The following is a 27,241-nucleotide window of genomic DNA, read 5'->3' as shown; positions in this document are numbered from 1 at the left end:
GAACAAACCTGAGGTGACCTCAGGAGGCCTGAGCCTCAGACTTATGCACCAACTAGCCTCACAGGTCTGAAGCCCCACAGACTGGAATGAAGGCTCTGTGCTCTCTAGACACAGTTTTGACCCCCAGGGCAGGACTGAGGGGCAGGAGGGACACAGCTCCTCCCCATGCACCACACATGCACTGGCCACCCTCACATCTGTTTACAGGCCCCATGAAAGTAAAGCCCTGAAGGTCCCAGCTGATCCCATCCTCCCTCCTAACCAGGAACATCTGGTGTCCAGGCCAGCTTTCGGGATAAGAACTGGTCCACAGGGAATGCAGACTGGGGGAGGTGCACCCTCACGGTCGGTGACAGATTAGAGTCCAAGATCAGCCTGTCAGCTGCTCTGTTCTTCCTTCGTGCTTGGGGGTCCCCAAACATCTGGAGGACCATTGCTTCAGGAAGTGTGCCATGGCCTCTCTGCCGGGAGAGGGGGCACAGCAGCCCCCGCAACAAATAATTCCTGTCCCTAGGTTAAGGCATTGGCTGGTGACATCGGCACAGTCCCATCGAGTCCCCTCTCACCCACTGGATGAGCTTTGAAGCTGCCCAGCAGCCTGAGTCTACCTGCAGCTGAGCCCAGAGGGAAGGATGGTTAGGGAAGGAGGGAAAGATGACTATGTGCCAAGCCATGTCACTATGGGAGGAAGAATGTGAGAAAAGGCACAGGTACCTCTGGCCTGGAGGAGCATGGCCAGCAGGCAGATCCAGGGCCTGGCAGGCACATCTGTCCTCTGAGAACAGCAGGCTGCTAGGGGTTAGAGTCCCAGCTACAAGGGGTAGAGCTAGGAGTCCCCACTCCAGGCTCACCCATCACTGGGCCCCGGGTTAATCCTGTCGGAACTGGGAGCCAGAACCTCCCGAGAGACTAGAAGGTGTATATGGGCATTCAGCCATGAGACCACCTGCCATGTGCCAGGCACATTCTCAGACAGTCCTGGCTCCACGCCCCTGTACCTGGAAGCAGATGATATTAACCCCCAAAGCAGGAACCTGACACCCTGTCAACAGGACAAGGCTGGCCTCAGGCTGAGCTGCTCCTCCTCATCTCAGCCTTTCTCTAGACAGCAGTGCTCCATGTCCACAGACGGAAAGACCAGAGGAAGCACCTGTGCCCTGGAAACGAGGTGACATCAGGCTGAGGTGCTGAGACCCCTCCCTCAGAGAGGGCTGTTGCTCCAGTTTGAGGACTGGGGCAGGGTCCTTCAAGTATGTGTCTTTGAAGATTGCTGTGGGGGTGCTGCCAGAACACTTAGGGATACACTCCCAAGCCTTTATCTTGGGGGAGGGGTACAAGACATTGTTCCCTTTAGTGGCCCAACCCTAGGAGTTTCTGTCTTCCCAATTGCTCAGCACCTGAGAGTCTAAGTCACAGTCTTTCAAAGAAAAGAGGCAACTGTGGCAGAGAGCTGCCATGACTGCTCTAGGCTCCCTGGAATCCCCTCTAAGAGTGCTGTGCTCCGGCCTCTGCTCTGGGCTGTTGAGATGAGCCTAAGTACCTGGGGCCTTCAGACATCAGTGCTTGTAGGCTGGTACTAATGTCTGTTAACTTATTTCATTTTCACAGTGGTTGTAAGACAGGAACCACAGCAGGCCCCCACTCTATAAATGAGGAAGCCAGGCCAGAGAGGTTAAGTAGCTAAGCCAGAGTTACGCAGTAAGTAGGAGGAGCTGGGATCTGAGCCTAAGATTAGGCTGCCAATGGGCCACAGGGTCATGTTATGTTAAATGTGGAGTACAGAATTTCAAATGGCTCCACCTACTCCACACTCCCTGCCCCGGTGTACTGCGACAGTACGAGGGGGGACTCACGTGTGTGGGGTGTGAAGGAGGGTGGTCGTGTAGCTCCCTGGGATGCGGTGGGAGGTGGGGGTGGCATGCTGGGGGGTGTGGACCGGGGCTGCGTCTTCACTTCAGCCGGCGAGTCCGGCATTGCTGCAGCCTTCTCCTTCCTGTCAGCTAAGGAAAAAGAGAGAGAAAGATGAAGCGGCTGAGGGCAGAGCTGGCGAGCCAGCACCTGGGCAGGGGCCTGCAAGCTTCCACTGGCCAGGTGGACTCCTGACTCCACTCATCCAGTGGGAGTCCCAAGTGTTCTCACAGGTGGCTAGCATCCATGCACAGGTGGAGCATAGAGCCAGGCCAAAGGTGGGCTCGTCAGGACTAGTGTCTGTGTGGGAGCCCACCATGCAGGTTTCCAGGCCCCATCTCAATTCTCCTGACTTATCCTGAGGATCTGCATTTGTAAGATATATGGGGAGTGATGAACCCAGATTTCCAGAGCTGAGATTCTCCTCTAGGACCTGTGGGGTGTGGGGGGTGGGGTGGGGTGGGGGAGTGAACTGGCTTCATGGTGTGGAACCATCTTTTTAGCCACCTTATGGTCCTTGTGACACCTATTGGGGGCTTATGGATGTCAGGGTGCTTAGGGCTTGGTCCTTGAAATGTGACCCACAGGCTCAGGACATCCAGGCTTAACCACAGTCCAGTGACCCAGCTCTCATCAAGGTGCTCAGCTCAGGGTCAGATGGTAGGAAGAGGGTAAGATGGTGAGCATGGGCAGGGTGAACTGGTATCAGGTGGATCGGGGTATCCAAAGGCTCCAGAACAGGACCATGAAGCAAAGCCCAAGGGGCAGCCTTGCTTGGGCCATTCTTTGCAGGGGACAGTGAGTCCTGGGGCTTCCCTTTCATCTTAACGTGTGGTCAGACAGGACAGGTGGACCTCTGTAAGTTGCTTCTTTGTCATGTGGCCAGCTCTCCAGAGCCAGCGAGGGGAGACTCCTGCCCGCTATGAGCAGAAGGCAGACCTCTCTGCCCCAGTGACTGCCTGCCGGCCCACAGATCTTCCACGGGCAGGGGGACGAAGAGTGAGGAGACTGAGTCACACAGTTCGGAACCCCCTGTCTCTAGGCCATCATCATGGCAACTATGGGCCTCACCCCTCAGCCCTTCCCATCCTGCACCCCATTTCAGGGTCCCATCATTGGCAGACACATAGGTGGCCCAGCCTCTGTGGGGGGTGATCAGTAAATGACATTGACCAGGTGGCAGACCAGAAACAGTGAAGCCCTCACCTAACCCCCTTCCTGGCTGCAGAAGGGAGAGAAGCCTAGAGACACTTTAGACAAGCCCAGTGGCCCATGATGGCTTGTGTCTGGGTCTGCAAGGAAGAGGCAAGAAGCCCCCATCTTCCTGGACCCATGAGGAGGGGCAGAAGGAGCAGATGGCACACAGCAGCCACCCAGGCTGCGGCACCTGCTGTCCCCCAGCTGTGGCCTCTGGCCCCCCTGCTGCCGGCGCTCGGCCCCTCCCCTCCCTGAACTGTCCAAAGGCTGATGGCTGGGCACACGTGTGGCTGCAGCTGTGGGGACCTATCAACACCAGGCCTGGCTGCGGGGCTGATGGCCAGTCTCCGGTGACAACCACCAAAGAAGGCAACCGTGGCTGGCTGCTTCGGCATGGAGCAGTCCGTCCTCAGCAGCCCTTCACCTGTCCAGTCTGCCCTTGGGCCCTCGGGCAGATAGGGCTGCTTCGGATGGTACCGCCAGGGCCAAATGTCTCAAGTGCCAGGCTGGCTCTGGTCACAGGCCCAGGACACTAGGGACACTCTGTGTCTCTGAAGCCTTTCACAGAGGAGAAGTGGCTTCACCTGAGCTTCAAGTACCAAACGAAGTAGAGCCAACTGAATGAAGGCAGCACAGGCAGCTGGGCTAGGCACTAGCTGTTACCTCTCAGCATACTTGTTCAGTGCTGGACCACTGGTGGACACACTGGTGCCACGGGCCACGGTACCACGTTGCAGTGGCCACCACTTGCACGACCATGATATCCAAGGCACCCTGCTGGTGCCTAGTGACCCGCAGACACTTAATTTTCTTTCTTTTTAATAGGACCGGAATCATAGAGGCCAGAGGTCATCTATCTGCCTCAGAGCCTCAAATGCTCCTTGCATGCAGACTCTGTTCCCAGCACTTCCTGGATCTCATTTGTCCTCATAGAAACCTTATGGTCCCGATTCCACTCAAAGCCCATTTCAAAGAGAGGACCAGGTACGCAGAGGTGCCGTGACCTGCCCCAAATCACACATGGATACTGGAGTCTAAAGCCAGTGAGTGTGGGGACTTAGAGTCACCCAGTCTCTTGCTTCCAACTGGTCTGCAGCCTCCCAGATCTGGAGCCGCTGCTCTGCCTTTACCCTTCCCTGCCTTCCCTCCAGGAAGGGTATCCACCTCCCAGCATGCCCTGGGAACCTTGTTTCCCTCTCCAGCTCACCCCCTCCTGGCAGTTCCTCTGGACTGTCACCCCATTGCAGACACTTTGCTCCCTGGTTGACCCGTCTGCAAGGTTTCCTCATGGGATTGCAGTCTCCCAGGGTAGAGATCACTGTGGCAGCCCCCATGAGGAAGTCTTTCTCTGGGGTACCTTGCCAGGAGCCTCAGGAAAAGGGTCTAGGGAGCGTGGAGGGCAGCGCCCAGGGGCCAGCTGATAGTTGGTCTAGGCCAGGGGGGAGGGGCTGACTGCTGAGAGAGGCTATCCCCAGGGGCCTGAGCCACCATCTCACCTTCAAAGCATGTAAACTGTCCACTCCCCTGAGGTGTGTCTGTGTGGTGGTATCGAAGGAGGTGGGGAATGTCATTCACAGAACCCGTACCACAGCTGTTTATTTAGAGATTTACTGTATGGCCAAAGATGGCCTTGAACTTCTGATGCTTCTGCCTCCACTTCTGAATGCTGAGATTACAAGTATGTGTCACCATGTCCAGTTTATGGGTGCTGGGGACGGAACCCAGGGCTTTGTGCAGGCTACAGAAGTGCTCTACTAGCGGAGATGCATCTCTAGACCCAGCAGTTAATTTTCCTTAATTTTTCTCCCCTCACTGTAGTGGCTGGGAAGGCCGTCTGGAACCCTGCAGGCTCAGAAATGCCAATGGCAGGAACTAGGCTGGTAGACTTGTCCTTCCCAGGCTGTATCTTCCCACTTCAGGACCCTCCAGGCACATACCATAAACAGCTTGGGCAGGGACTGGCCAGGTAGGAGGCTCCACCACTGGCTGTTCTGGGAAGCCACTGAGAGGCAGTTCCTGCTTCCCAGCAAGGCTACAAGTGTTAGTGGAAGTGCTGGTCCCTCCAGAGCAGGTCCTGGAGAGGTCCCGACAACCCTGAAATCTGGGCTGCTTGAGCTGTTCCTTTTCATATTGTCCTACCATAGGGTCAACCCCACGGCCTCAGCCACATTCCTGCTGGATCTTCAGCCTTCATAGTCTCCTAGAGGTACTGTTCCAGCACCATCTCATAAAGGGGAAACTGAGACCCAAGGAGTGATTTCTTCAGTGCCACTTAGCTGTGCGGTACAGATTTGGATCTTGTCCGTCAGTCCCAAGCCACACCGTCCTTTCTATACCCAACTGCCCAGGCCTGTGTCCCAAGGTTCTGAGCTGTGTTTCCAGGCAGCTGGACAGAGGTTCTTTTGCCTGCTTGGTTGGACTTGCCTTGTTGCGAGGTGAGCAGGTGGGAGTAAAAATGTCATTCATAGACAACCCTGAAATCTGGGCTGCATGAGCTGTCCTGGGGGCAGCGCTGTTGACTATGCGTTCCAGGGGACATCTACTCACTTCAGAGCCCCTCCAGGCTCCCACCAAGGTTCCTGGCTGGTAGGTGGGGCAGCCAGGATTGGAACTGTGCATCAGCTCCAGGCCAAGTCATTGCTGTGAACTCTTTAGTACAGGCAACCGGCATGGTGGCTGCCTACAGTCACAGTGGGAACCATTTGGAAGAAGCATGGAGAGGCCAAGGGAGCCAGATACATGCCCAAGCTCCTAGGGTCAACTTGCACATGAGCAGAAAGAGACACAGGGTTGTGTGGTCATCCAATCTGGAGTGGTCGCTGTGGAAATTCTGTCACCAGCTTGATAGTGCTGCACTATGTCTCCTGTGTGCTGTTCAACTTAGGACCACACTGTAGTTCTTGTGCTGTGGCAGGTGGGTAGGGGATGCTGTGGGAGTGCCCACCTCCCTCATCCCAAGGAAATGAGGTAAGGGGCCCATGGCATCATGCAGCCCAACAAGCAGCTTTCTTCTGTGTAGTAAGGAATGTCTGCTTTCTGAAAGCCTCAGCCGTCCTCATGCATACAATCCTACCCCACCTTACAGGTGGGGAAACCAAGGCAGAGTGGTCTGGTGACTTGTCCTGGATGCCCAGCCAAGATGCCGGCAATAAAGCTGGATCTGGATAGCGTGGCCCTGCTGGTCTCAGGTGATCCTGGCCAGCCTTAAAGGTCTCTAAAGCATGTCCAGTGTTCCACGCTATTTTTTCTTCCTTTTCTTTTCTTTCTTTCTTTGTTTTTTTCAGGGCTGATAGTATCTTCCTTCCAGTCTTCCCCAGAAAAGAGTTTATGGGCTCCCTATCCTGAATCCTAGAAACTGCATATAGGGCCTGGCAGAGGTTTGGAGATCTCCTGAGGGACTTGAACGATTAGGGAACTCCGAGGCAGCGGCACCCATACACTATCCCATAGTGTCGGAAGCTGGTAGAGTCTAGGATGATCTCTGGGAAGAAAGAGAGTGAGGGAGGCCTGGCTCCCTCCCCCTATCCCATCCCAGTCTCTGCCACTTCCCTGTTCCCACCCTCCAGAAAATTCCCAGGCCCCACGGCTGCTTGTGGGCCCAGGGGAGCCCCTGTGTCCTCTACAACATTACCCAGTTCCCAGCTGAATGCTGCTGAGTATCCCCAGAGGAAGCAGCTCTCTAAGGCCAGGCGGAGCCTGTGGGAAAGAACACGGAATGTGCCGGAACAGGCCACTCCATCCATCACTGTCCCCATCGGCTGTGATTCCCAGCCCGCCCTCCTAGCTGGGAACTGGCCTAGGCCCAGCATGGAGCTGCCCCTCTTTCTGGCTGGGTCACTTCAGACCTTTATATCCCTAGAAAATTCAGAGCCTGGTTTGCCCAGCATAGCCAGACTGACCTCTGCAGTGACCTAGGTCTCTGTGTATCAACAGGTCTTGGAGGTAACAGTGTGATCACAAAGTCAGGCCTGAGACTCTGGCCCTGACCTGAGTGCTCTGTGTTCTTCATCTCCTGCTGTACCCACCATAAATCCATGAGGTCAGCAGACAAGGAAACTGAGCCATGGCAAGGTAGGGAGATGGGCCTCCACTCCAGGAGGTCAAATGTGAGGTTCCTTCTCAATGGAGTCTTGGAACACACTCACATGTGGAGACTGGACAGGGCCGCTGAAGGGGCCAGGCTGCCTCTCTCTTTCTGGGCTGACCACAGGCAGGTAGAGGCTCAAAGGCACATGGATGTCAGGGAGAGGCCTGAAAGGTACCAAGGCCCCCAGGTCTAGGCATCTCCTCTGCAAGGGCAGCCAACCCCTCACATACTGGGGGGACCCAGTGTCCCCCAAAGCAACAAGTCCTCAATCAAAGCAGAACAAAGGGCACTTGGAGAGGATGGGCTCAGACTCAGGACACTGACCCAGGAGGGCACTCTGTTTCCACATCTGTAATTTGGGGACCACAGTGGAAATCAAAGGTGTATGGCACGTCATCGGATGAGAGATGTGTGCTAGCAATGGCTATTTTCTCCTTCCGTCATGAAACTACTGTGTTCTAGGGCTGAGGATATGGATAAGTTGGTGCTGGGGCTCAAACATAGGATCAGAGTTCAATCCCCAGCACCCATGTGAAAAACTGGGCATGGAGGCATGTTCTTGTAACTCCAGCACTGAGGAGGTAGAAGACAGGGTTTCTGGGGCTTGCTGGCCAGCCAGAATAGTCTACTCAGCAAGTTTCAGGCCAATGAAGACCCTGTTTCAACAACAACAAAAAGGGCGAAAGGTACCTGATATAACACTCAAGGCTGTCCTTTGGCCTCCACAAGCATGTGCATGCGAACCCCTTCCCTACACCCATCCATACCCACAAACAGAGAGAAAGAGAGAGACCGAGACAGAGAGAAACTATATCATTCTGTAGGAAACGTGAAATGGGCAAAAAGAAGTGGCCTTGTGAAGCTGAGATCACCCCACTGCATCCTCATAACCTGGTCAGACTGTCCCAATACTCAAGATCACTTGAGGTCACTGCAATGCCACACAGTGGGTAAGGAGCACAGAGCCTTTATCTCTGGATTCCAGCCTCTACATTTGGCTGGGCAGTGGTCCAACACTATGCCACCAAGGCCAAGGTAAACCCACATGACTGGATTTCCTCATATTCAGCAGGGTCGGCTAACCTTCCAGGACATGTTCCCTGCCTGCCACTTAAAACTGACTGTCCCCTCTGCCCTCACTGTCCAGTCTCACTCTCTAGCCTCAGATGCTCCTGCCCCAGGGCCTTTGCACTGGCTAGTGTCCCTCTGTGGAAATGCTACCTTCTCCAGCCTTTCATTGTCAACCTCATCCTTCATAGCTTTGTCACACTGCGGTCTTGTTTTGTTTTAATGAATCTGCTCCCCAGAGGTTCCTGGAAGTTGGGCAACACCATTCCCATGGGAAAGATGGGAAAACTGAGAGGTGGGGGGTTCACATGACTGTCAGAGGCCGCAGACTGTGAGGCTCTTTGGAATGCTTCAGCATTTGGATGCTTCCACATAGACTACTGGAGTGTCTCTGGCAGAGTTTACATCCATCATCCATCCATCCATCCATCCATCCACCCACCATCACCCATCTGTCCATCATCCACCCATACATCATCCATCCACCCATCCATCCCCACTATCCACCCATCCACTTTTCCATCCATTCACCCCTCATTTACCTACCCAGCACCCATCCATTAATCCATGCACACATCACACATACACTATCCACCCATCTATCTATCATCCATTGACTCATTCACCCATCCATCCATTTAGAGATCTCCATTTTAAATGGCTTTGCAAGGCTGGCAAGATGGCTCAGTGGGTAGAGGTGCTTGCCACCAGACCTGACAACCTGAGTTCGACTGAATCCCAGAACCCACATGGTGGATAAGTTGTCCTCTGACCTCCACACACATATCCTGGAATGTGTCCCCACACACATACACTACATAAATAAACGTAATAAAAAATAAAATGTCTTTCAACCCTGGGGACCAACAGCCCCGTTTAATCACAAATAACCTGATACCCTCACAAGCTAAACAACAAACTCAGACATCTCTCATCCTCCCTCCCCGCCACCCATCACCTGAGACAGGGTTTCTCTGTGTAGCCCTGGCCATCTTGGGACTCACTCTGTAGGCCAGGCTGGCCTTGAACTCAGAGATCCACCTGCCTCTGCCTCCAACATCTCTCGTCCTTTGCACACACAAGCAAAGCAGTGAATAGTGAGTCCAGATATGTGTGAAAGTGACAGAGAGTGAAGCCACACAGCAAAGATTCACTTCAGGAGCCTCGTAGGACCATCATGGCGATGTGATGGGAGATGTGGAGATCCCTGTGACCACCTCTGAGCACAGGCTGGGGACAAAAGGGGGCCACTAGAGAACCGCAGCTCCATGTTGACAGGGTTGCCTTCCTTGAATGCTCAGAGCCACAGCGTATGCATCATGGATATGTCCCAGCTATCCTGGTCCTGAGGGTTTTCCAGCTGCCTACCATTCAGATGGGCCCTTTAAAATGAGAGGGGTTGGTTGATGGGCAGCACAGCCATGGGGGGCAGCTGTGTAGGGGGGGATAAATAGCCATGAGGGGCATGTACAAGTCCTTTGAGGCCACTGATGTAGCAGGCATTAGCCTGTCCTTCCCATCCCCCATCCTCTGCCAGGGCCCAGTCTTAGTGCTGGCTCCTGTCCTGGACATCGAGGCCTAGCTACAGCATCTGGAGTCACTAGAGGGCTCATGTAAGACTGCCATATTTTCAACCCAGGACGAACTTCCAGGGGACATGGCCCTCTTCTGGAGCTCCCCTGTGGTACACACAGAGGGAACTTGGGCCCTGACCTCCAGCAAAGGACTGCTTTCTCCAGCAAAGGGCTGGGTTACATATGGACTCTCAGGCCCAAGACACAGCAAAGAGTTGAGGGCTTCCTTTGGGTGATTCCATGTCTAGGGGGGTACTCTGACCTGGGGGTGGAGCTCCATCCTGTCCTGTCCAAGGCTAGGATCAGAGGCACTCAGCTTTGATCCCTCAGGCAGGGAACTTGGGAAGTGGGTGGGATGCAGCCCTAATGAGTCCCAGGTGTCTGCTCTAGTGGCTTCCCACATCTGGTCTCCATCAGTCTCCACCGCCATGAATAAGTAATAATACAAAAATACAGGGATTAGTGTTTCCTGCTCTATGCTCCATTGGCCAGGCAGCACTCCTGCCCCAGTGGTGACAGGACCTGAATCAAGCAGGGTTGGTCCTGCGTGGCCCTGCCTTCTTCTCGGAGGTCTCAGTCAGGGACATGTCTCTGGTCTGAACTCTGCCTGCCACTGCTCTTCCTGCAGTCCAGCACTGGGTCACCTCAAGAAGGACCCAAGAACCCCATGATCCCCGGTCCATGGTGACAATGAAAGGCATAAGGTTGCCATGGCAACAGCGGAGGGCTGGAAGGCAAAAGACCTGGTTCCTACTCCAGCTGTGAAAACTAGGGGATTTCCTAAATGACTGAACCTTAGTGCCCACCACCAAAATGGGAGCACGTTTTGGGGTGGGACTAGTTGAGACAGCAAATGCAAAAGAGTTTCATGGACTGAGTCTTCTATGGTTCCTGCAGTGGGAGGCTGGGTCTGGGTCTCTTCCTTATCTTTAGAGTCCTGGAGGACAAGAAGCAGACAGGGAATGGGCAGCTCCAGTTCCAGCTTATGCTGGGAACATTGCTGGCCTTTTCTCTTCCTACACTGAGCTTCAGTTTTCTTGCTACAAAATGGGGAGGGTTGCAAGTTTTAGGCCGGCTTGGGCAACTTAGCAACAAGCCCCTGTCTCCAGAGCAAGAGGTACAGAAATGACCCGGGAGGCAGCTCAGTGGAAGAGCCCTTGCCTAGAATGTGCAAGGCCCTGGGTGCAGTCACCACTGGAACAGAAGAAAAAGAGGAGAAGCATCTAGAATAAGTACCTAAGACATGTGAGTAAGACACATGGTTCTACATGTGGGCCCATGAGGGCAGAGTGGGGGTCACAGAGGAAGGCTGTTCTCAGCATGCATATGCAACCTGCCCTGTCAGGCTGGCTCCCCTTTGCAGAGAGCCACTGTGCTAACCTGGGCTTTGGAATGACACCCTCCCCCATTTCACATGATAAACCTGTGGGTGTCAGGACTCCATTTACATATGGGGAAACTGAGGCACAGAGCTATGATATCACCTGCTCTGGTCACTCCACATCATACCACATCCTTCCTCTGCCACCTTTACATGCAGGACACCCCCTCCAGCTATCTCCTCATTGGTCAGAGTGGGCCCACAGCCCGCCCCATCACTCCAGCTGTCTCCTCATTGGTCAGAGTGGGCCCACAGCCCGCCCCATCACTCCAGCTGTCTCCTCATTGGTCAGAGTGGGCCCACAGCCCGCCCCATCACTACACTTCCTCCCTTACCATATGCTTCACTTTCTCCAGAGCACCTCTTAGTATACAAACTATCATGGATGCCGGTCCTCTCCCATCCCCGGGCAGAGCCCAGCATACGGCCTGACACTGAGTGACTGGCTTACTACAATGCACCCCCCACCCCACCCCCACACACCCCGCTTCCTCTGCTGCCCCGCACCAGCTCACTGGCTCAGCTGACTGGGGAACCTGTCTCTCCACTGGGTAAGCTTAGCAAGCAGCCCCTCTCATGCTTGAAGTAGGGAACAGAATCCCTCCTCATGACGACTGAGACACTGAATTGGTCCTCTGTCTGGAGCTCAACGTGTGCCAGAACTGGTCACTGCAGATTCTCCTGCAAGGTGGCTGCTATATCAGCCCCACCTTACACATCCCCATCCTCCTCCCAACCCCACCCCAGCTCATTCTGGAGAGGTGAGTCCACTAGCTGTCCTTTGAACAGGGCTAGCCCCAGACCTGCTGTGGCCAATAGGATGTAGTGAAAGAGATGTGAGACAATACAGCTTGGTGTCACCTGTCGCCAGCCCCACCTGCTCCCTAATGGGACTGTGTGTGAACAGGCTCAGGCCACTTGGGGGCATGACACACACATGGATGGAGCTGTTCCAGCGGACACAGTCACCAGAATGCCTCGCACTCAACAGAGCTGCAGCCCTTGCCAGGCCAACCATAGAGCCGAGGGCAAGGCCTGCTGTTGTACTACCCTCTGGGCAAAATAGCCGCCATCTTCAGCAGATCAGCTGTGCCTGATTTGCCAGAGTCCTGGGGACTACTGACATTTCCTCAGAGAAGGAAGGGGTGGGGGGGTCATGGCCCCTCATCTGATGTTCTAGTCACTCCTCCCAGCCATCTGTATGCCGTCCTGCCCTAATTGCACCCCAGGGTAGGATGGGTGCTAGAGTACATAGGCTGGGGAACACTAGGGAAAGGGCCTTTGATCTATGTAGCTGCAGGGAGTTCTCATCCATGCCGGAGGCAGACATTCCACTGCAGCTGTTTTGGTACAGCTATGCCTCTGCCTGCAACCCTCACGCAGACTCTGTAAATAAGCCCAACAGATTCTATGGCTCATTTTCCCCAGGAGAAAATTCCCACACTAGCAGCTGAGGGCAGATGAGCTGTCTATGGAGCTCACCTGAGGTGCCCCCTGCTGGAGGTCAGTGGTGGCTCCATAGCACTCAGTCTGGGGTAGTTTGTTACACACCTATCACTGACTGGGACATTTATTTACATTGGAAACCCACGGATCAGCATCTGCCAATCTTAACATGGTGGTGGTGGTGGTGGTGGTGGTGGTGACACACGCCTTTAATCCCAGCACTTGGGAGGCAGAGGCAGGCAGATCTCTGTGTGTTTGAGGCCCGCCTGGTCTACAGAGCTAGTTCCAGGACAGTCAGGACTACACAGAGAAACCCTGTCTTGAAAAAAAAATTGTGATATATCCACACAGCAGAAAACCAGAAAACTTCACCACAATGAGAAAGGGACATACAACAAAGCATGGCATTGGCTCCATCTCAGAAACACAGCTGAGCGAAGAAGTCAGGCTCCCAAGAACACACCCTGAAGGGCCCTGTGTATGGAGTGTGTCAACAGCCTAGTATGGTGTTCAAAGTCAGGAAGGTACTTTCCCAGGACAGGAGGGACCCATCAGGTAATGTCTGTGTATATGTGGGTACAGTGAGTTGTCTTTAGACTGTGTTTTTCTCTGTGTGGCTATACCCCAAGTTCTTTACTTCCAAACACGCCACAAGTGCCATTCACTGATACAGCGAAGTGGGCCACGAGGGAAAACTCATCCAGATGACAGTGTGCACCTCCATTGCAGACAAAAACATGTGGAGAAAATGGAGCACAGGCAACATGGGGTGACACTCCTGGGCAGGAGGCCGTGATGTAACGCTTCCAGAACAAGAATCCGAGGTCAGAATCTTCCAAAGAAGATGCCAGAGCCCTTGGCCCAGCCTATGAGAGCACCCAGAACCCGGGCATGCTCAGTTCTCACAGCACCCTGGGCCAAACAGAGTTAAAGTCAGGGAGGGTGGGGAACACTGGAATCAAAGCCTTCCATGCTGTCCTCCGGGCTGCAAATGGGATCCAGATGTCCAGGCCCACTCACCCTGCGGCCGGCTTGCAAAGGAAACACATTCCTCTCCCAGCTGCTGGGGCTGCGCAGCCAACAACTCCCAGAGAGCCGTGGGGGAGGTGCTCCACCATCTGGGCTGCCCACTGCCAGGGGAGGCTGCCAGGCTAAGAGAAGGACACGGGGAAGGGACCCCTCAACTCTGCGTGGGTCCTGGCATGCAAAGGGGCATGGATGGATCTGAACCCTCCCCTCCGTGACACCAAGAAGTCACCATTGCAGCCTGGCACAGTTTATTAGATACAAATGGCAATGATAACGGAGGTTGGGTTATGACTACCTGGGTACTTCACACCTGCCTCACTGGCAGAGACAGCCCCCTGGCTAGGGTGTCATTGGGTACTTAGGGAGTGTGCCTCACCATGTCCCTCAAAGAGACCAGGACCAAGTCGTTCAGCAGGGGGACATGCAAAAAGCCATCAGTCAAGAAAAATGTGGAGCAGGAGAGATGGCTCACTGAGTCAGGTCCTTGATGTACAAGCATGAAAATCTGAGTTCAGATCTAGAAGTGGTAACACGTGTCTTCCATCTTGGTGTTCCTATGGTAGGATGGGAGGTGGGGGCAAGATAACCTCAGAAGCTTGTGGATGGCTAGCCTGATGATGTCCTGTCAGAAGAGAGACCCAGGCTCAAGCAAAGTGGAAGGAAGCTTAGGACTGCTGACACCTGAGATTGCTCTCTTACGTCTACATGCACACTGTAGCACGCGTGCATGCACACTCACGAGTGTGAGTGTATGAATGCATCTGTGCATACATGGTGCTTCTGTGTGTGTGTGTGTGTGTGTGTGTGTGTGTGTGTGTGTGTGTGTGTGTGTGTATGAGCATGCCTGCCCTGGTTGTGGGGGCTGGTGTGTACATGTACATCTTCTCTAGTGAAGGGTATGTGACCTAGGGAGAAGGTACAACACCTAGTCACAAGGTGACCTCATGTGTACGTGTGATGTTTCTGCAAGGAGGGAGAGGCCGCTTCTGAAAAGTACAGGTGAGAAGGGCACCTCCTTCTCTCTGCCTCCCGGCTGTCCTTGATCTGTATTAAATAGTCCTTGACTTACTGTTACAGTTCACAGCGTCATCAGCAGTGCCAAGCCTGGGTCACCTCTGGGCGGTAGAGGAGGAATGAGCTCTGCTGGGCTCGAGGCCGCGGGGAGACAGTGACAACAGAGAACTACAAGTCACCACAAGAGTCACTAAACGGGCTGAACGATGGCTCAGATGGAAGACGGCTTAAGGGAACACACTTCTCTTGCAGGGGACCCGAGTTTGATTCCCACCCATGTCAAGTGGCTCAGAACAGCCCATAAGTCCAGTTCCAGGAGGCTCAGACGTCTCTGTCCTTTGCAGGTGCCTGTAATCACATTCACACCCCCTCCTCTACATAATTAAACATCATAAATCTTAAAAATGAAATACACATTTTTAAATCACTAAACAAGTACAGCACTGGAAGTGGGGCCTGTCGGCGCAGTCTTGCAACCCCAGTCACCTGGGACATCTGGGCTGAAGGAATGCAAGCTCAAAACCAGCCTGGGCAACTTAGTGAGACCTTGTCTCAAAACAGAAAGTTAAAAGAAAAAAAAAAAGAGAGCCGGGAGGCTGGAGAGACTAGACGGCTCAGAGGAAAGAGCACCATCTCGGACAGTTCACAGCCACCTCCGAGGACCTGACATTCCCTTCTGGCTTCTTCGGGCACCTATACGCATACGGCACTCACACGTGTGTGTGTGTGTGTGTGTGTGTGTGTGTGTGTGTGTGTGTGTGTGTGTCTCTCTCTCTCTCTCTCTCATACACACACACACACACACACACACACACACACACACACACACACACACACACAGAATAATATTAAAAAACAAACAAACAGGCCAGGTGTGGTGCTACACACCTCTAATCCCAGCCCTCAGACGGCAGAGGCAGGAAGATCTCTGTGAGTTCACAGCCTGCCTAGTTTACCCAGCGCATTTCAAGCCAGTCAGAGCTACACAGTCAAGGCTTGTCTCAAATAAATAAGTAGCTAAGGCTCAGTAGTAGAGTACAAGCATGTACAAGGCTCTGAGTTCAACTGCCAGAAATTCAAAACGAAGAAATAAACAACAACAAAGCCACAACTGACCAACGGCAAACCAGAAACATGACAGCAGATCCTTTAAAGGAAAACCAAACAGGGAGCTGACAAACCTCAGGAACTCCCTTGCCATCGCTGAGGTGTGAATTGGTCCCACCTGACTTCAGTGGTGACACCCAGCCCTGTGACAGCCCAGGGCAGGGCAGTACCTGAGCCCTGAGAAAAGGCTAGCAAAGAGTCTGAAACACAAGCCGGCAGCAGGACTTCCCTGTGCTAGCAGAGCAAGGAGCCCTGGGTCCGGCAGATTCCCAGGGTTCTCACACCACCTCGAACCCGCGGAGGCATGCTGCAAAGTTACAATCACAACACTGCTCACCTGGATGCTAAACAATAACCAGGGACCAGTGGTCGTTCATGAGGGTCCCATGGAGAATGCTCTTCCTTACTCACTCCAGTGATACCATGATGGACAGGTTATACACATGGAAGACAGGGCTTTAGAGACCACAGAGGGAGACCTCAGGCTTCCGCCCTCAACCGAGGAGGTATGTGATGCACCTGGTCTCAGGATAAGTAACAAATGCCCTGGGAGGGTGGGGTGGGCAGAGGAGGGTGGACAGGGTATCTCACTTCTAGGGCTTCTCTGCCTTGTTTCCTCTGGTGCACAGGTGTCCTGTAAGCTGCTGTGGATGGTGCAGAGTCAGCCCCATATGGTACCAACCTGATGCCCACTGTGGGAAGCCCAGCAGCTCCTCAGAGTCTGGAAGGGACAGGCCTATGGCTTTCTCTCTCCTATCTTGCCAAGGTGAGAGCCTCTGGATCATTCTGTTCTTCCATAACTAAGGCACAGGGCTGCCCCGAGAAGGCCCAGCAAGGCCCAGGCCTAAGACCTGGGTCTGAGCCCACATCAAAGGGAACTCGTGATTCTTCTGCCTTGCAGAGGAAGGCCACAGGCTGTCAGAAGACTCCAGGGAAGCCATGTGGGTCTAGGCCTTTGCTGGGGGCTTGTCAGGACACTACTGCTGAGGTCAGGGCTTATAGCCTTGGGCAGGCCCTAGTCATGTACTCTGAAAGTTTGGCATTCTTCTGAGGCCACTCAGCTATCGGCCCAGACTGCCCCCCCCCCCCGGCTGTTGTCCACTGTGCTGTCCTCTGGATGACCTAAAAAAATCTATGGCTGTGGGCTGGTGAGATGTCCCAGTAGATAAAAACACTCTGCGCCCATGTCTTATGTTCTGAGTTCCAACTCCAGAACTAGTAGGAGGAGAGGCTTGACTCCCATACACTGTCTTCTGACTTCCACAGGCATGACCCTACATCCCCAACAAGCAAACAACACATAAGAGCTGTGGCTGGCTTTCCAGGTAAGCCTTAGGCTATGAAGCCTGGAGTCAAGGTGACCCAGGGAGGGAGGACCACACCCTCTGCCACCCCAAGCTAGAGCTCTGGGGCACTTTCTCTGATTAAAGCCTTCATGCCTGATGGATTCCAGAACATTCTATCCTCTACCCTGCCCTAAGAACTGTCCCCCAAAGATCTGCAAAATCCCAACTGAAGGTCTCCAAAAGCCCAGATTCTCCACCAGGGCGCCTTGGGAGCTTCAGGGCCTCTCTGCCCTTGACATCTGTGAAAAGACCATTTTGAGGATTTGCTGCCTGCTCCGGCTAGGGTAAATGTGTCACCTCAGACACTGCCTCTGAGTCTTGTCACTTATCTGCTTTACAGGTGAAGAAGCACGAGGAAGCAAGCAGATGTGAGTAAGCTGGGCACGTGACTCCAGGGTTCGTATTTTGATACAAGGACAGCATCCCAGTTCATTCCACCAATCTCTGCTCAGCAAACAGTTCCTGCGCCCTCCTGGGGTGTTTCTGGTATTTCTAGCTAAGTAGCTAAGTGCAATTTCAGTCATGTATACTCTTTTTTTTTTTGATTTTTGGTTTTTCAAGACAAAGTTTCTCTGTGTAGTTTTGGTGCCTGTCCTGGATCTCGCTCTGTAGCCCAGGCTGGCCTTGAACTCACAGAGATCCTCCTGGCATTGCCTCCCGAGTATTAGGATTAAAGGCGTGCGCCACCGCTGCCCGGCCCATGTATACTCTTAAAAAAGAAAAAGAAAAAGAAAAGAAAAGAAAACCAAAGCAGTTTGTGGTGGTGCAGCCTTTAATCCCAGCACCAGGAGGCAGAGGCAGGTAGATCTTCATGCGTTTGAGGCCAGCCTGGTCTACAGAGTGAGTTCCAGGGTAGCTAGGACTACATAGTGAGAACTTGTCTCAAACAAAACAAAATCAACCAAACTCCCTAAACCAAGTGTCTCCAAGTCAACTGCTCTAACATAGGCATTTCTCCACCCAACAAAGCCAAGGTGTTTTCCAGTGTAGCCATGGAGCTCAGAACCCAGCCCTGCACTGCAATGGGATCATCCTAGCCCTTTTGAGAATTACCACGGGAACACCATATAGAATTAGAGTAATTAACATGTCACAAAGTGAAAAGCAGGCCAGACATACAGTAAGTACTTAATCTGTGTCACTGGAATTGGGCAACTTCTGGAGTGCAGGTTTTCTCATGTGCCAGCTCTCTGTGCCCTCCCCAGCGGTGTCACTGAGTCCTCGTGCTCCAAGTCCTTGTGATGGAGGAATGTACATTCCAGTGCCCGAGAGCATTTGACAGGTGGCTATGAAAGGGGAACTGAATTTAAACTTTTTATTTCACTCTAAATTTCAGTCACCACACGAGAAGCATGGCAGCCCACTACACAGACTCGTGTACGACAGTGTCACTAACAGTGCAAGCCCAGAGGGTTAGCTAGATCCGTCTGGACCTCGCTTTGCCAGGCCTCCCGATGACCACAGTGGCCTGGACAGCTGTCACCCCAAGCAGGCTCCCACAACCTAGGAACAACACATCCTTTCTCAGAATTTAAGGAAACAGCCTTCGCTGGAAGCAACCGGCAAACAGATGTTTCCTCCTGGCAGGCCAGAGCCGCCCGCCCTCCCACTGCAGGACTCCCACACTTACTGTGAGGCCAGGGCTGCACAGGGGAGACCCAGTGGTTTCGATTCTTCTTTTTAGGCAGGGGGAGGAAAAATTTTTTTAAAATGTGTTTTACAAGCCTGCCTTTGCCATTGTTTATGTAAACAGGTAAATTGTTTCCTGCCTCAATTAAAAACATCTGCCACATAAATGAATACCAATTAACTCATCCTGTTTTTAATTACTCTGTTAATTACACACAGGCAGCAGCAAGGATGGCATGGAGCAGGGGGGCTGGGTGCATCCCTCCCCCGGCACCCCTCCCCCTTGCCTGGCAAGGATCCGAAATATGTCTGGCTGGTGACGGATCAGGGTGGCAGGGAGGTGGTGGCATCCTGCCAGCCGGGATTTCCTGATCCAAAGCTGCCAAGCAGGCGCCTTTTCTCAGAGTCTCTTGGGTGGGGGGTCTGTTGCCCTGGGACTCTGCTGTCAGGTCCCGTTGATACCAGGACATCAGGGACAGAGTGCTGTCCACACACAGCTTCCCAGATCCCATGGGAAGGTAAAGGCTGGAGAGCAGGAGCACAGGGTCTCACCTAGCCAGTCATGCTTTGTGCTACTGCTGGGGTCAGGGAGTCCTCTGGGAGGGATGCACACCAGCACCGTGTACTGAGCACATGGGTGCTGGGTGTCTTGGCCCTCACACTTTGAAGACACTCCACTACACCTAAGATGGGTGCCCACTGCTCCACTACTCATCTGGTCCTTCTCCCTCTCCAACCTCATCACCATCCGTTTGCTTGCTTTCAAGGAAGGAGGAAGCTTTGCCTGCCTCCTCTGGGGAGCATCACTGCTAGCCATCATGACCTCCAAGCTGGGCTGCCAAGTACAGAGACCCGTCCAAGGTCAAATTCCCAGGACTGGTCAGTGTCGGAGGGGAGACCACATTCTGGCAGCACAGCTTGTGCCCCAGGCAAGAAGTCAGCTTATCTAACCCTCCCAGCCTGTGCTTGGTAGATGATAAGGATAGGAAAGGAAAGGGTTTTTCCAATCTCCATTTCATAGGCAGGGCAACAGAAGCCCAGGGAGGATGAGACTGCCTGTACACACAGCAAAGAGGGCCAACCTACTCCACACAGGCTCTCATTACATGGATGCCTGGCTCCAACACAGGGCCCACCGAATTTCCCACACCCTCCCTACTTGGCAAGACTGGAGGCTTGAGATGGGCCACAGAGCAGGAAGGTGAGGGAGGGCACAGCTTTAGAGATGAAGTCAGTGTCTACTTTGTGGAGTTGGGGGGGATGGTGTTTCCTTGGTATTCTTACTGGAAAACGGGAGTGCCTGAAGCATGGACATACAGGCCTTTCTGCCCTTGCTCCAGGCCAGCCTCTCCTAGGCAGTGCCTGCTGAGTTCCCAGTTGCAGGGGTCCAGGCCAGCCTCCTGCTGCAGGATCACACAGCAGCTGCAGCTGGAGTGCCTTCTGGAGCGTCTGTAACCCACACTTCCTGCAAACACCAACCCGTTGGTGTGAGGGTCTGAACTCCGATTGGTCTGAGCAAATAAAGCACATAGCCTACACAGAAGCTGAAACTGTAGCCACGCTGAGGAGGAGCAGAGGCTTGTTCTCACTCCATGCATCACAGGAAGTGGAGGCTGCATCTTCTGGACATGGCTAAGCATGTCACTTCTGATCTCAGCACAACCTGCAGTGGCTATCGGGTGGGAAAGAGCCCTGACATGAGGTCCTGTGTTAGAGCATGGATACTGGGTTCCCTAAAGTCCACCATGGACATTCTTTGAGGACACTCTCCCAGGACAACCAAAGGAAGGAATCCTAACCCAGCCCATTATCCAGTTCTGTTCTGGGAACTAGGACACACTTGGGAGGCAGAGGAGTCCACACATGGGTCAGCTTTTCTCTGTTTATTTGCCTGTTCATTTGAGACAAGGTCTCAAGGTCCAAGCCTAGCCTGGAACTCACTCTGTAGCTCAGGTTGGCCTCAACCTCCAGGGTCTCAGCCTCTTAGGTGCTGGGATTTCAGGTGTGCATCACCATATTGATGTCAAATTTTTGCTTTCTGAGAGAGGGTCTCATTCAGTAGCTCAGGCTGGTCTGAAACCCAGCATTTAGGTCAAGTTAGCTTTGAATTCCTATCATTCCTCCTGTTTCAGCCTCTTGGGTGCTGGGATTATAAGCATAAGCCACCATATAGTAAAGGACTCATGCTCAGGCTCACCTACCAAGCCCTGGATCTGGGGAGCACACAGTGATCCACACAGATAAAGCAAAGGTCCTGGGACTATGTGGAGAAAGGCACATTTGCAAGCCTTGTGTGTGGGCCATGTCTAAGGCAGGGGGTATCCATACCATCTCAGCTCTATACCACATCATGGTGGACACAGAGTGACCGTGGAGTTGCACAGCCCAGTTCTACTCCTCCCTTCCCAGCTTTAGGACAAGAGGATGGTCCACAGTGGGTGGAAACTTTCCTCCCTATCCTAGTCAATCTCTCCTAGCCCTGGGAAGGTTCCAGGCAGGCAGATGGGCTGGTGTTGGTGTTGATGCTGGTGCAGCTGCTCTGGGGGAGCTGAGGGGCTGGCTAAGCTGCTTCCCTTTCCAGCAGGAACCTTATGGGTATTTTGACTCATCCCACCAAATGGTCTCAGGGGACCTTGAGATGTGGGGGTGGATCCCTTGGGGAATTTTCCTGGGAAGAGGTGCTCCCCAGGTGCTCAGCTCTGGGATTGCTTCCATTAACAGCGAGGACAACAGAGTCTCACAGAGGGTATGGAGCTGCCTGAGGTCATGCCATTGAGATTCTAGGAATCCATAGGTGTGTAAAACAGCTAGGAACTCCAACATGCATGGGAACCTGCCAGGGCACTTTTCTAAGCAGAGAAGGAGGTAGCATAAGCAGCTAGTATGGGGGGGAGGTCTGTCCTCTGTAGCCCACCCTTGTAAGAGGCCAGTGTGTGTGTGTGTGTGTGTGTGTGTGTGTGTGTGTGTGTGTGTGTATGTGTGTGTGTGTCTGTGTCTGTGTCTGTGTGTGTCTGTGTGTGTATGTCTGTGTGTCCTTCAGCAGGATCTCACTTTGCCTACTTCTTTCCTGCTTACTGGAGGGTTAAGGGCCATGACCTCCATGCTGGAGATGGACTGTTTCCCATCAGAGAAAGAAGCGACACCACACTGAGAGGTCAGGGAGCTCCATCCTATGATATTCAGGTATTATGGTTAGCTTTAACTGCCAAACTCGACACAACCTAGAGTCATCTGACAGGAAAAGTCTCAACTGAAGAATTGCATAGATCAGACTGGCTCATGGGCATGTCTGCGGGGCACTGTCCTGATTGTTAATTGAGGTAGGCAGGTCCACCCCCACCGTGGAAGGCACCATTCCCTCGGCAGGTGGCCCTGAACTACGCAAGAAAGCTGGTTGTATATAAGCCAGCCTGCAAGCCAGCTAGCAAGCAGCATTCTCCATTGTTCCTGCTGTACTTCTTTGGCTGCAGTCCTTGGAGGTTTATACTATGTGGAATAGCAAGCAAGCCTCTCTTTAGTTTCTACCCTGAGTTTCTACCCTCTGTGATGAACTATGACTTGGAATTGTTAAGATGAATAAACCCTGCTTTTGGCCAGGGTGCTTTATTCCAGCAAGAGAAGGAACTTAGAACAACCAGTGACAGGCAATGCATCTGTGTCTCCTGGGGCTCAGGGTGCCACTGCTACACAGGACAGGGTGGCTCTGGTGTTTAATAGCTGTTGACAAGCTCCTCTGACATCATTTTTGCACTGGGGTGGAGCCCAGGGTCTTACACATACCAGGAGAATGCTCGCCACTGAGGTACAGCCCAAGGCCTCAGGTCCTCTCCCTAAGTCCAGCACAACAAACTGCAGTCTGCCACTACCTTTGGGGTGCCTGAGGGTCCCAGCATCCTACTCTGACCTCCCCAATACTGGTGTCCCTCTGATTGGTGGCAGTCACCAGGCCAAGCGTTGGGGAGTGTGTGTATCATGTGTTATGTCAGACTGATGACCTGTGGCTGTCCCCAGCCCTTTATCTCAAGAGTGTGATGAGCACCCACCACACCAAGCATGTGACCTGCAGGGAGACCAGTTGGTAGGAATCTTCATTAGGGACAAACTGGCTGCTGGCTTGAGGTTTGAGGATAGGGACTCATAAACCTCAGTTTCCCCATCTGTAAAATATATCAATACCATATATATATTGGGTTGGGGGCAAAGTGGGATCACTATATCAGGTCCTTGGGTGCTTCAGTGCCAAGAGGGTTGGCATAAGACACCCCTTGCTTTTTCATGTCCGGTGATTTATGCCTGCTGAGGCCAGGTCCCCACAGCACCACAGGATAGCCTCCCAAGCACTTCTCAACTCTCCCTCATTGTTCACCCTGGGTGGCTTCTGCATCCTAAGTGTCCTTGCTGTTCCCCTCGTGTGTCAGGCACGCTCCCGCCTCAGGGCCTTTGCACAACCACAAAAAGCTTTGTGGAATGGTTATTGGCTCTGTCCCCCCTGCAGGTTTTCAGCACAGTCCCTTTACCAAGAGGCCAGAGCCAGCCAGGGAGCTCCCATGGTCCAGGTTGAGACTCCATTACTTATCTCCTCCACTCACTGTCCCTCTCAGACACAGGGCAAGCATTTGCTAGGTTCTGGACCACACTAGCCTGTAGCAGGTGCCAGTCACTGTCAAAGGAACAGTCCCTACCTACTGCATTTTGTTTCAACTGAGGACAGTCTCAGAACTTTGGCGTGAGTGCAGGCTGTCCACCCATCTGTAGAGCCCTTGCCCATCTGTGAGCCTGTGGGTGCAGCTCCAGGCCAAAGTCTCAGATGAGGGGAGCCAAGGGCAGCCCTGCAACATTTGGAGCTACTGCGCAGCCAGGCTAGGGTTCCCACGTGCAGCCCACCCATCCCTACTGCATGGATGGTTATACAGGGAGCACTGAACTCCCGCAACTCTGCACATTGGGAGGGCTACTGCTTCCAGATTTGGTGAGAAGTAAAAAATAATTGGCTCACTGTGTCCCCCAGGGGATTTTGGTACTGGGATTCTGCCCTCTGTCCAGGAGCTGGAAGAGGGGCTGGGCCTTGGGAGGTGGGGCATCTGCTCTTCCCCACCAGCCTCCCTGTCCTGTAAGGGTCAGAGCCAGGTAGCCAGGGAGACAGCAACCTTGGCTACAGGGGGCATACCAGCCAGAGATGGATCTCAGCTGCTCCAGGGTGGGGTGGACAGGACAGTGACTACAAGATGGATTGGCCTCTGGGGGAGACTGAGAAGCAAGTGGGGAACAGACCATCTGCCTCCTCCACCATACCACTTCCTCCTCAGGCCTGGCATCATCCACACAGGGTGTAGACACTACTGGGGTGCCCAAGGTCCAGCCTGTCCTGACCCTGTATGTGCCCAGAGGTCAGCTTGACTTTAATCCTCCCCCCGCCCCCCCCGCCCCCCGCTTCCAGCAGGCAGCACAGCTGCTCAGGCCTCCACCCAAGGCCACATTGAAAGCACGTCAGGACTCCAAGGTCAGCTTAGGAAAAGCTGTGACCGCAGCGCTGACCTCCCACTACTCAGGTCGCTACTGGGAGCCCTGGTGGCCAGGACATGAAATGCCCAGGGGACAAGACATGGGCAGGGATGCTGTTCCCATGGGCCCTGTCCCCATCCTGCCCCAGAACCTGTGAGTACAGCAAAACAGCCATCTTGTGGGGAGCATCTGTCCTATCTATGCAAAGGGGTGAATTCTGGGGTCCTCAGTGAGCTGCTGCCCTCCCTGTCGGTTCCTCTCCTGTACCTAGAGGGGCTACAATCACCTGGTGTGGTCCCTCAGGAAATGTCTGCCTGGGAGGTCAACAGTTCAAAGAACATCTAGGCTAACTTCAAGCTGCCTCCTGGGCTGGTGGGCCTGAGACCCCCAAGACCCTGCCACCCTGTAGGCAGGGGTGGGGTACAGAGAGAGAGGGAACAAACAGAGGATTCAGCAAGTGATGCCTCCCTCAGCCCCACAGCTCGGAGCCCTGTAGCAGCTAGACACAGACCTGTTGCAGAACACCTTCCCCCTCCAAAGGAGGAGGCTTGGGACAGACAAAACCTGCCCCTTGGAGATAGCAGGGCAGCTGGCTGGTCCTGATACTTGGAAACAGAAGACAGCACAGTGTAGGGCGAGTTCTACCACTGAGCAAATGGAGCAGAGGAGGTGAGGACGGGCAGGTGTCATCCAAGAGGCAACGTTCGGGCAAAGACGGGAAGGTGGGAGCCGTGTACATCCGGGGAGGGGGAGAGTATCACAGGCAGAGGGAAGCAGGCAGTGCAAAGATCCCAGAGGCAGAACAAAGCGAGTGGCCAGTGGGGATGAGGGTTGTGTGGTCTTACAATCTGTGGCTCAATTTCCTTCCTGAGGGCTACATACAACGGGCATTAGCAGGGACTCCTCTGGCTGCTCACACAGGATGGACTTGGGAGCAAGGGCAGAAGCAGAGAGGCTGGGGACAGAACTGGGTTTAGACCATCTGGTCACAGAGCAGGTGCTGAGGAGCCCAGTGGCTGTTTGTGGAATCAAACACGATGACAGCTTGCAGGCAGAACTGCTGCTGTTCAAACAACCCCCTACAGGCACTGGTCAGGCATCCCGAAGCCAGCAGGGGACCTTGGGTGGCACTCCTTATCCCACCAGTCCCTGGCAGGGAGGACCAGGTAACCAACCACACAGCCAGCCCTGGCCACCAGGCAGGTGACTTTTCTCTTCGGTTTATCCTTTGAAAGCCACTGAACACAGACCTATAAAGTCCACTCCCCAGGACCTGCCTGATGCCCAGAGTAGCACAAGTCACCAGAACCAGGGTGGGAAACAGCACACCTTTCAAGTGAGGGGCAGCGGGAATTCAGAAACACTATGGTCACCATGTCCACACAGCGGAGCATTATTCAGATACAGAAGCTGGGCATGGTGGTGTACACTTTTAATCCCAGCACCCAGGAAGCAGTGGCAGGGGCAGGTCGATCTCCAAGAGTTTGAGGCCGGTCTGGTCTATATAAGGAGTTTCAGGCCAGCTAAAGGCACAGAGTGAGAATCTACCTGGAGGGGGATGAGGGAGGGACAGACATTCTATAACTGGAAGAAGCCTGAAAACATGCCAAGAGGTCCCCAACAAGATACACCGTGCGTCTACACTGCACACACATTCACCTGCACACACCCTGCGCACCTGTACCCACTTGCATACATGTGCACATAGGTCCCAAAGCCCGGCCTCGAAGTCTAACTGTTGTTCACTGTCTGTGCAGCCGCCCTGCCCAGGTACCCTCTATCGAGCCACACACAGTGCCCTGAAGACAAGTTGATGGTCTTTGGAGAGATGATGGGGGCAGAGTGACAGCTGGAGGTGTCCTGTGTGCTGGATGCCTGCCACAGACTGACCAGGTCCTTAGGCACACAAACTATCAGCCCAGGCCCCTTCGGCAGTCCCACCGGACACACATCCCTCAAGCACTACCCTGTGACCTCTGTTTGGATGCTGCGGGGCCTCTCCAGGCTCCGCACACGGTGATCTTCCCCAGTCCAGAGGAAAGCCTTGGGGATGTAGGCCAGAGTCCTTCCTGGCTTCAGCTAAATGGGTCACCTCTGCAAAGCCACTCCAGGTCTCTGGGTACAGTACACCCTGCAGTACACATCCTATCCCGAGAGCCACAGCAGTCAGTGACAGCACTATGTGCACACCTGGTAGCTTCTTCTATTTGAGAAGCTTCAGGGTATGCTCTACCAGCTCTGGTTTTCTTTCCATAAAATGGATGTTCAAAGGGCACGCACGGCACACAGAGCCCCAAGGCTTGGCTCCGTGTTCACTGCTGTCCCCTTGAGAGGAGGGTGCTGTGTAGGAGGCCAAGGCCATCTTGCTCACTAGAACAAGAGAGCAAGCATTCAGCACAAGGTCAGGAAGAAAGGAGGGAGACCTGAGTATGGCTACCTGATGCTTTCATCTACTCCAGACCCAGAGATGGCACTAGGTGTTCTGAAGAGTGGATAGGACAGTCTGTACCCAACAGACATAATTGAAATCAGAGGCACAGGGAGGGCAAGTAATTTGCAGCATGTCACATAGTTATGGATGAGGCTTTGAAAGCCAAAGTGTTGTCCCTTTCCTTTCTGAGGACAGGAGAGAGATTCCACAGATGGGTAGGGGCCCCGAATCTCTTGCACTTGCCTTCTCTGTAGTATGGGACCCACCACAGCTGAACTGGGTTTTCTCTGGGCTGTCTCCTTGATGCTCTAGGATGGGGTGGGGTGGGCCAGGGTGAACGTCCTTCTGATTCCCACCAGTCAACCTTGGCTATTGAGGTATACGAAGGGCCCTCTGGACCTGTCCCTAGGAGTGTCAGGGAGTGTTCCCATGTTCCCATTCCCTCATCGCCTCTGTCACTTCTCCCTTGAGTAATCAGGAGACTGTTCTGCTACCCCCATGAGGAGCCTCAGGGCCTGCCTG

General features: G+C 53.6%; 2 protein-coding genes across 7 annotated transcripts in view; one reads left to right on the top strand and one right to left on the bottom strand.

The window, feature by feature from the left end:
* The window catches only part of Trappc2l (trafficking protein particle complex subunit 2L), a 56,090-nt gene extending 37,119 nt beyond the window's left edge, over nt 1-18,971 (top strand). The window contains exons 6-8 of one of the 2 annotated variants that reach the window (XR_008215754.1): nt 14,768-16,317; nt 16,441-16,577; nt 17,498-18,971. The gene's annotated coding sequence lies outside the window, so the exon portion shown is untranslated. Of the gene's footprint in view, nt 1-2,794; nt 16,318-16,440; nt 16,578-17,497 lie in introns of both variants that reach the window. The other variant, XR_008215753.1, reaches the window with a different exon arrangement.
* Nucleotides 1-27,241, bottom strand: part of Cbfa2t3 (CBFA2/RUNX1 partner transcriptional co-repressor 3) — a 52,869-nt gene that overhangs the window by 20,774 nt on the left and 4,854 nt on the right. For 4 of the 5 annotated variants that reach the window (XM_052728257.1, XM_052728256.1, XM_052728261.1 and 1 more), the window contains exon 2: nt 1,854-2,000. The exons of the other annotated variant lie outside the window; for it this stretch is intronic. In XM_052728257.1, the coding sequence (XP_052584217.1) occupies nt 1,854-1,974 (121 nt within the window). In that variant the 5' untranslated portion in view covers nt 1,975-2,000. The remainder of the gene's footprint in view (nt 1-1,853; nt 2,001-27,241) is intronic. 5 annotated transcript variants of the gene reach the window in all.

The sequence above is a fragment of the Peromyscus californicus genome, unplaced genomic scaffold (assembly GCF_007827085.1).
Source record: "Peromyscus californicus insignis strain IS unplaced genomic scaffold, ASM782708v3 Scaffold_8__1_contigs__length_139910024, whole genome shotgun sequence".
NCBI lineage: Eukaryota > Metazoa > Chordata > Mammalia > Rodentia > Cricetidae > Peromyscus > Peromyscus californicus.
This window is presented reverse-complemented; position numbering and strand designations above follow the sequence as displayed.